The sequence below is a fragment of the Prosopis cineraria genome, unplaced genomic scaffold (genome assembly GCF_029017545.1).
Source record: "Prosopis cineraria cultivar Desert tree isolate PC_DT_omini unplaced genomic scaffold, ASM2901754v1 PC7, whole genome shotgun sequence".
In the NCBI taxonomy this organism is placed as follows: Eukaryota; Viridiplantae; Streptophyta; class Magnoliopsida; order Fabales; family Fabaceae; genus Prosopis; species Prosopis cineraria.
Genome location: NW_026555338.1, coordinates 21028425 through 21038841, shown reverse-complemented (window position 1 = coordinate 21038841; position 10417 = coordinate 21028425). Strand labels below are relative to the sequence as shown.

General features: G+C 30.5%; 1 protein-coding gene across 1 annotated transcript; it reads right to left on the bottom strand.

Annotated features, from left to right (window-relative positions):
• Nucleotides 1-6084: 6084 nt before the first annotated feature.
• On the bottom strand, nucleotides 6085-9232 carry LOC129316121 (pectinesterase-like). The gene is made up of 2 exons (XM_054960391.1): nucleotides 8226-9232; nucleotides 6085-6895 (listed from the first exon to the last, which is right to left on the bottom strand). Exons 1-2 carry the CDS (start codon nucleotides 9187-9189, stop codon nucleotides 6201-6203), a joined length of 1659 nt encoding a protein of 552 aa, XP_054816366.1. The 5' UTR covers nucleotides 9190-9232; the 3' UTR covers nucleotides 6085-6200.
• Nucleotides 9233-10417: the final 1185 nt, after the last annotated feature.

Below are 10417 nucleotides of genomic sequence, written 5' to 3'. Positions count from 1 at the left end.
AAATTGAATTATTAAAATTCAGAAAATTTTCATTTATTAATAAGTAAATATATTGTTAGTATTTGTTAAATTTTATTGAGATATTTAGTTATAACAACATAGGTAAAAGTAGAGGTAATGAAAATAAAATTAATTCATATTTATAACAAAATATATTGGCAAAATATAATCACAAGGGCCAAAATAAAGATTATTTTAAATTTAAAGACCTAATTATAAGAATCAAAATAACAATCGGGTGACAATTGATGGACTAAAGACAAAATTTCCTCCCACCCTTCCTGTTTTTTATCCCATTGAAAAAATAAATCAATTAAAATAACACAAATGAACTCATACCACACCTAATTGATATGTGAAAAGAATATTACTCTAATCATATATACTACTATATATATCCACACCTAATAATTTATTCTTGCTAACGGATATATACTAAAGCATAAAAAATTTGAGGAATGTATGATTACAAAATATAGTGTGTGTCAATTCGACATATATAGATAATACAAATTATAACCATAATAATGCAAATAAGATATGGTTTAGAAGAGAAGAGTGATTTGCAATCATAGGATTAATATGCACCAATTTTGTAGTGACATACAGTTATACGCTAGAAAATGTCTCACTCGATAACCTTGCTATAGGCTGCTTATTAATTACTCATTATTACAATTTTCACATGGCAAATGATCATGTATAGTGATCTCACCATAATGTCATGCTTTGCTAATTAAGAACATTCTAATTAGTATTAGTATTAGAATACATAACACAATAATACTACATTAACATTCTAATATAATTTATATTTTTTTGCTTAATTTGTAGTCCCTTTATTTTATTTATAATAAATGATGATGGCTAAGCCACCTATGGTAGCGCAAGGGAGACTCGATATGTCTTAAGCATGTTCGTCTGTTCAAATCTCATGCATGAAAAAGAACAAGTTAAGAAAGCTAATTACTCTATTAAAACCTGAAATTAAAACGAGTAAAATTTAATTAGCTAATAAGCCTAGTTGTACAAAAATCAACAAAGTGTATACTAAATTTTAGTATTATTGGCAACAGGAACCAGATTATACTAAGTAATTACCTTGAGTTAACTGTAATGCTATGTTTGGATATACATGAATTTAGATTTGGATTTGAATTTGAGCCAAATCTATTGTTTGGATAATTAAAAATGTATGGATTTGGATTTCCAAATCTAAGTTCTCCTTTAATCTCTTTGTAATTTGAAATCTTTTCTAAACCCATATTATTTTAAATTTTAATTCAAGTTCTTTTATAATTTGACTCAAATGTATGAAAGCTTTGATCGACCTGCCAATGATAATTAAACTGAACCACCAAAGTTGACGTAAACAGGTTGCCACTATTGACTGAGATGGGACAGCTAACTTCTATTTAGACCGAACTGATGGCGACAATGGGGATAAGACTACCGGCTTTCACCGAGACGGCACTAATGGGGACGGAACGATCAACTTCCACCAGGATGACACCAATTAGGATGGGACGGCTAACTTCCAATGGGATTGGACCGAGGTGATGACGAGGACAAGACGACTAACTTCCACTAGCACCAGACCGATGACGACGATAGGCATAAGACGACCGACTTCCATCGGGACCAAACCGACGGTGATGACGAGGACCAAAAGTCTAACTTCCAACAGGCGAGGATCGAAAGGTCGCTTTCCATCACCATCCCTTTATTTCGGTGCCAGTGGAAGTCAGTCGTCTAGTCCCCGTCATCAGTATGGGTATCATCCTATTAGAAGTCAGCTGTTCGATCCCTATGGAAGTTGGTCTTCCTGTGCCCCTTGCAATCGTTAGTCTGATCTTAATGAAAGTCAGTCATCCTGTCCTCGTCATTGGCATCAGTTTGTTCTTAATAGAAGTCAACTATCTAGTCTTAATTGTAGCCGTCAGTCTGGTCTTGGTGGAAGTTGGTTGGCCGGTCCTTGTCATCATCATCGGTCTGATCCCGATAGAAGTCAGTTGTTCGGTCCTCTTTGTCATCCTCGATTTGATCTTGGTAGAATTCGGTCGTCTGGTTCTCGTCGTCATAATTGATCTCAATAGAAGTCCATCGTCCAGTGCTTGTGGTAGTTGTCAATTCAGTCTCAATGAAAGCTGATTGTTCGGTGCCCATCATCGCCACCTGTCTAATTTTGGTGGTACTTGGCTGTCTCGTCTCCATTGTAGTCATCAATTCAGTCTTAGTGAAAGTCGACCATCAGGTCCCCATCATCGTCTGTCCGATCCTAGTGGAAGTTGGCTATCCATTGCCTATCGTCATCGTCATTCTAATCAAGGTGTAAGTTGATCATTCGGTCCCTGTCGTCATCGTCATCAATCCGATCCTGGCAGAAGTTGGAGGTCCCATCCCAATCATTACCGGTGCCACGGTCCCAATCGACTTTGTTTGTTTGATCCTGTTGGAAGTTGGCCATTTAATTCGTCAAGTTTGACTAATCTTTCAAGTTTCTTTTAAATTCAAATATAGAATTTAAAATTTAAAATTTTACTTTAGATTCAAACAAAGAATTTTAATATTGTAATTTAAAATTTTTTATATAATCTAAATAAAGAATTTAGAATCTATAATTTTAAAACACAACCTAAAGTCAAACATCTTTTATGATGTGTAAAACGGTAGATGAACATGGCAACTTAATTAAGGTAGAAAAATATATTTTAGGACTACATCGTTTGGTTTTACATTGAAGGCCACCAAATACTTTGGCCAAAAAACAAATACAAAATCAAATACACTAACTATATTGGTATAAGTGGTAAGTAAAAGCCATGAATATGGGCCTGGCTCGTAGGATCAACCCATTTTATCCCATATTTTCAAGGCTGGGTTTTAATAATTGATTTCAAAATGAAAAACAAGAGCTTATAGAGTTTTTTCCCCTAAAACATTAGATCCATTACTTTTTTTTTTGAAAAATCATTAAAGTTCATGATACGTTTATGATGTAAATTGTAAATTTATAATTTGATTTCAATATTCTTAGAGAATTAATTAAAGTCTATTTATTTTATATAATTATTTTTTCTTTAATTTTATTTTAATTGATACTTATTAATTCTTTACATGATGTCTGGAATTTAAGTTGAAAGTGTTGAATGTAAGAACATTTGTATTGTGTTATATTTTATTTTTTTAAAGTTTTATTAGAATTGCAGATTGGACTTTAGATATTATAATTTATATACTATATTTGAATTTATTAGTTATATATTATATTTGAGAAAAATTGGAAAAAATTACATGCAAACTTGATTACAAACTCAACCATGAACTCTCATAATAAGAGTTAGACCTTATCAATATGGCATCCTATATAGCAAACATGGCTTATGGCTCCAACTCTAGTGGTGGTGAGCAAATAAAGCTTGCAATTAATGTTAATTGGTTGATTTTAAAATGAATCAAATTTAACTAATACTTATGCTTACTCTGCATTATATATGTAACTGATAAAATAAATATAAGCTTCTTCAATATAAATATTTAAAAAATATTTAAAAATAAATAATTTGTAAAATGTGTTACTGTAAATATAAATAATTAAAACATAATGGTGTTGGTCTTATATGCCTGTCCTTCCTTTATGGTCAACATGATTAATTTCTTTCGTTATGTTCATTTGGTTTTTTCCCCTTGATTTGATCCAATTTCATATAAATAAATTGCCTCGAGTTTCATGAGTTGTTCAAGTTAATATATGGTACTTTATACACACCCACATAGGTACACTTTCTCTGATCCATAATATAAATCATTAATAATTAATTCATAGTTTTAAAAAATTAGTTGAAACTCTAATTTTTTTTAAAAATATACATCTTTTCAATTATATTCTCATTCCTTAATAATAACAATTGAAATTCTCATAAATCAATTTTATAAAAAAAATATATAAAGTAGAGTATTGTTGAAAAAAAATTGTAATAACTACTAAATGCCCCATATTTTGTATCAAATAAAGCTTCTAAAAAATTTCGCATATTATGGACAGGAGGGAGTATATATATATATATATATATATCTTCTAGTATTATGAATGAAATTAAAATAGTTTATATACCTTTCCACAAAAAAATAGTTTATATACCAGCCTCCTCTACAATATAAAAGAGTCAAAAGGGCTTGAGAAGTTAGATCATTGATTAAGTTTCCAATGTTTTCAGAATGGGTCGTTTTTTTTAAATTTGGGCCCTTGTAAGAATTGTCCATGTGATAGAACATATCAATTGTTTGTCCAAAAAATAGGAAAAAATAATAATAAAATCTTTCCAAATATATAAATAACAATTTGATATTTTAAAATATCATAATTTTATTGAAGTTCATATGGGTTTCTGTGTCAATAAATTTTAAAGTAAAAAAATTATTTTATTTTTATTGAAAATAATAAGCCCTAATCACAACTTTTGCTTAACAAATAATAACTTTTATTCTGTAAATTATAAGAGTTGAATAAGAAATTAAAATTTATCAATTATAATTTTTGTTATTGAAAAAAATCTCTTCACAACTTTTACTTAAAAAATAACAACTTTTATTTTATAAATTGCAAGAGTTGAATAAGAAATCACAACTTATCAAGTGTGGTTTCTTTTATTAAAAAATAAGTTTTTAAAATAACAAACTCCAATCACAATTATTGTTTAAAAAATAAACATTTTTATTTAAAAAACTACAAGAATTGAACAAGAAATAACAACTTAATTATCAATAAAGGTAAGATAATTTTTTCACTTTAAAATTTATTGACACAGAATTTTTTGGGGACTTCAATAAAATTATGGTATTTGGAAGGATTAAATTATCATTTATATAATGTAGGGAGATTTATTGTCATTTTTCTAAAAAAATATGGCAATTCTGTCTCACAAAAAAAAAAAAAGAAGAAGCTAACACTATATAAAATTAAGGAAAATTGCTAGTAAGGCCCTTCTTGAAATCAAAATTGTGCTGAAGGATCAAAAGAATAGGTGCAAGCAAATAAATTTAGTGTGCAAAAAGATAGGCTTGGGATTTCATGACAATCCGCTTGTACCCTATACGACCTATCTATTTGTTGTATCTGATCCTTTAGTCCTCCAACATAATTTCAGTACCCAGAAGAGACTTACTGGCAACTTTTTCATAAAACTATTGCAACATATATTACTCCTACATAGTACATACATACGAATTCTAATACCAATACATAATGAATAATGATGGTTTTCCTTAGTAGTTATCAAGAAGATTCTATCTCATAAATAAGGTGATTTCTCATTGACTTTATATTATATATTTATATTTATATTTATATTTATATTGATGACTGTACAAACATTATAATTGTAATTAATATTAGACTAAAGTGCGCCTTTAGTTCTTTCACTCTACACAAAATTTTATTTTAATTTTTTAATTTTATAAGATGTCTTTTCAGATTTTTAACTCTAACGTTATTAATTTTGTGAACAAAAAATATTACATCAAAATTTTAAATATTGAAAAAACATTCTCAATTTTTAACATATTAAGTTAAATTTTCTTTAAACTAAAATTGCTAACATAAAAAAATTATTTAAAACTAACAATGTTAGGGTAATTAAATGACTGATGAAAAAATACTTTATAAAATTAAAAGACTAAATTGAAAACACATACTTTAACCTTAAAATTATCATATTTAGTACTTTAAGAGTTATATTGACTTTGGATCATGTTGCTTTATCAAAATTTAAAAAAGTACAATAAGAAAAAATATTTATAATAATAAAAATAATAAATAAGCTCAAAGGCTAAATGTTACTTAAAGTTATTTATTGCCAAAAATAAAAATGATATTTTTTTCTTGAATCACAAAAATTGGATTAGTAAATCCGAAACATTAATTGTTCAATTGGGGGAAAAAAGTAAATATTTTTCTGTTCATCTGGTTAATGTGTTGACCAAACATGGCCAATGTAATCCATTATGTTAGGGTAAGCTGCAACAAAAGAATAATAAACACTATTACACAGGAAAACGAAAATAAATTCAAGAACACGCAACAAATGTACAAAAGAATATTGTAGTTATGATTTCCTCCAAATAAATTATAATACAACTTAAACATCGAGTCAAATATAATTAAAATGTCATCGCTTAATTAATCATAAAATTAAATTTAGCTATAGACCTGAAGTAAAAGGAACTCCAGTTGATGGCAACCATGTACTCCCAGCAATGAGACCATTCACAGTGAAGCTAGACGCTTCACTTGCCCTAGTTATGATATGAAAGCCTTTCCATTTTACTCTATTTCTTGTGGATGAACCCGGTCCAAAGTTCTTATACTCTCCAAAATACAATGTATTCAGGGCAAAATTGGTATTTCCCCATGTAGACCAGCCCAATGGGCTCACCATTGAGTCTATGTAGGACCTCATCACCACAACCCTAGAGTATTCTTGCCAAGGCCGACCTAGGTAGGTCGCGATAGAGCTCGCAACGGGCTTGAGGTCTGCTGCAGCTTTAATTATGCAACTATGTATTGAGGTGCCGGTATTTTGGAACGGGTCGCCCCGACCTTGGGCCGTGATCATATTGGCCTGGCCCGATAATGGCCTTCTTACTTGAATTACGCAGTTTTGGAAAACTACGGCGGCGTTGCCAAAGATGATATCCACAGTTCCGTATATGTAACATCCTTTGTAAAATTGACGTTGTGCATGAGCCATGACAGTGTCTTGATAACCGTCGATGCTGCATCGATAGAAGACGGAGAGATCGGAGGATGATCGGAGTGCCACTGCTTGTCCCTTGCGAGGGCCAGCTGTGTTTCGAAATGTTATGTCACGTGCAATGAAGTGAGGGCCATCTATGCCTATACAAGTTAATGATTAATCAAAGAGTTAATATAAACTATAAAAATTTGGAGAAAAATATAAACTATGAAAGAACATATGAAATTGATATTTCGAGCAAATTTTAGAAAATATCGTGTGGCTTGTAAAATATGAATCAATCTTAAACTTTGTCAAAGTTCAACCCCATTGTCTTTGGCACGCACAATGTGACTAGGATTATTTAATTACTATTCCCTTCCATTCTAAATTTAATGACTATTTCCTTTAGACCATAATATAAATCATAATTAAATAATTTACATTTAACAAATAATGTTAATTGAAATATTAAATTCTTAAAAATGTTTACATCTTTTCATTTATATATTCATTAAATACCCTATATATCTTGATAATATTAATTAAAATTCTAATGCATGATTTTTTAAAAGAGTAATAAATGAAGTAGTTGAAAAAATAAATATAAAAGTTATCTAATATCCTATATTTTGAACTAAATAAGGTTTTTAGAAGATGCCTTATAATGTGATTTGGAGTGTGTATTTACTAAACTTCTAAATGTAAGAATTAGATAACTAATTTATCGATATTAAAGAGATTAGTTAATTAGTTATTTGCAAGAAAAATGTGACGGTTTTTCTTATGCACCCATAATTTGTATTGAAAACTTGCCTCGTTGATGAAAACGGTACCCTTCTTTAATATGTGTAATTAATGGGATAGTTTGGAAAAAAAAATACTGTCTCTGGTCCTAATTATAGGTTAATCAATTTTACATTTTTAATGAATGATAATTAATATCTTTAAACTTATAAAAAATGTTTGACTTTCAAATTTTGCCTTTTACTAAAATTAATTACTACAATAAAATGTTTCTAGTAATCACGATTTGATGTAGTCAAAGAGGGGTAATATTGTAAAAAATTAATTACTACATATGTTTTGAACCAATTAAGATTTTAAAAATTTACCCTATAATTAGGATTAAAAGGAATATAAATTTGGGAGACAAGGTGAATTGAGATCTTATATTTAGATCGGGAGAGTATTTATCTATTGAATGTCCATATCTAGAGAAATTGAAATACACCTCTACATGTTTTAATGCTTAAAAAAAAAAAACAAAATCATTAAGTTCTTATTCATATAATTGATTAAAAAATATAATACATGAAAAAAAAATTACAATTCAATAACATAAGATTAGATTTTTTAAAAGAATTTCTTCTATTCATTTATCATACAAATTAAAACGATTTAAAAATAAACATCTAATTAAACTCATGCAACATATAATAATAAAATAAAATAAAAATATAAAAGCAAGGTGAAGAAGAAGATGCTTACCGGCAGTGGCACTGCTATAGGTGGTAATAGCATCTGAAACGCTCTTAGAACCCGTAATCACAGTTTGTCTCATACCATCACCAATCAACATTATATTTTCATTAGTCTTGTCAACTTCAATATTCTCCTTATAAACCCCTCTCTTCACTCTTATCACAAACCTCGTCTTGTACCTCCTCTTCGCCGCCGCGTCTATCGCCGCCTGCACCGTCCTGAAATGCCCGGTCCCGTCCTTCGCCACCACCAGATTGGCCTTTATCTTCGCCGCCGTCACTGTCACCAGCTTCCTCTCCTTCCTTGAAACCCACCTGGGAAATCCATGCCCCTCGTTCTCCATGGCATTACTATAAAGCTCACGTTTCTCAGATCTTGTCAGAAACGCTGCGTTTATCGCCAAGCTATTGCTTATCATCTTGGAGACATTGTAACACTCAGTATTTGACTCCGTAAATTGTGGCACTCTGAGCTTTAAGTCTTTAGCTCCATTCTTGCAAGTTTGTATGTTGGTGAGAGCAGCACTCAGCCATGTCTGAGCGTCCATGGCGGAGCAACCACGACGACGTTTTGATCTGAGCCCTAGGAGGGTTTGGTTCAAATAGAAGATGGTGTTATCGTAGAGCTTGAAGCAATCACCATACACAGCTTTCAGCTTCTCTGAGTCGCCATTTTCTTCATAGCCGACACGGCCACCAGGAGCATTATATTTCATGTACTTGGCTTGATCCAGAGCTAGCTGAACCAGCTTGACTCTGAACTTGGACTTGTGCTTCAGCCTCTGACCATGGTGGTTGTGGCTCATCATGTAGAATTTGCATTGTTCTGGGTGTGGAGTTCGATCGCACCACCATTGAATGTTGCTGGACAAAGATTGTTTCGATGATCTTCTTGATCTTGATGTTGCTGTTGGAACAAGACAGGCGAGAAGAAAGAGACTTAAGCATAATAATAACAGAGATCGAGCCATGATGATGATGATTGTGATATTGTGTTCCTTTTTCTTGGGATCTGAGAGTGGGCATGTTTATATATGTTTGGTGGGGTTGGGTTTCTTGGATCAAGTGGTAGAGTGAAGAAGGGTAAAAGATGGTGTCGGTGAATTATTAATTTAAATGGAGAGAGAAAAAATGAAGAATGACAGAGAAAATATGATAGGTTAATGCAATTGCAAGATAGAAAATTATCTGTATGAAGTCATAATTCAAGGATATATATATATATATATATATATAGCTTTGCTTGTAACGGTGAACACGTAAATGAAATAATAAAGTCCAAGCAATTCAGAAACAAGTTTTTGAAATTAAAAACAATCTTAATAATTGTAATGAATTTTCTGATCCTCTAAGATAACATGCATGAGTGTCTTGCTATATAATTTGAGAGGATCTCAACTTGTACGAGAGCTTTATAATTTTGATATACGAATGAAGTTTACAGTAGTTAAATGTTTTTCTTATAATTAATACATTATAATAATTCGAGGCACTGAATATTTCATCTAATTGTCAATTTTTTAATACTGGAGAAACCGTTGAATAGTCTGGAATATTAATTTAATGTTTCATCAGTATAGTTTTAGTCAAATTATCGATCACGTAAATATATAATGTTTATTCATCAGCCAAGTTGGCCAGGCCAACCCAGATCTAAGAACAACGCTTCTAATAGTATCCAAGGCATCAATTTATTTTTACTCATTTAAATATAGAAAATGGATAATAAAACTTTGTGTCCATCAAATTTTTTTCAATAATCAACTCGGCCCTTAATTTTAATATTTATCAATCAAGTCCCTAAAGTTTTATAATCATATATAATTAGTCCTTATGATCTGAAGGGGAAATAAAACCGTAATGATTAATTGTGTATGATTAATTATAAAAAATTCAAAATATTTTATGGATGAAGATCAAATTTCTATGACCAAAGCAATGATTAAGACAAATTTAAGGGATCAAAAGTTTGATTATCCCTGCTGAGAAATAAATTTTTTTTTTGATGGCTCAAAAACATGTTTCATTTTGCTTGAGATAGTGTTTCATTTTGCTTAGAGTGTGGGGAAATAATGGTATATATGCAACTAGAATAAACAACAAAAATATCTTGAAGAGCTTACAAGTGTTCCTGATATAAAATATATATGATGATAATATAAATATTAAAGCTGAATCGAAGCTGGCTAGGGTATGATT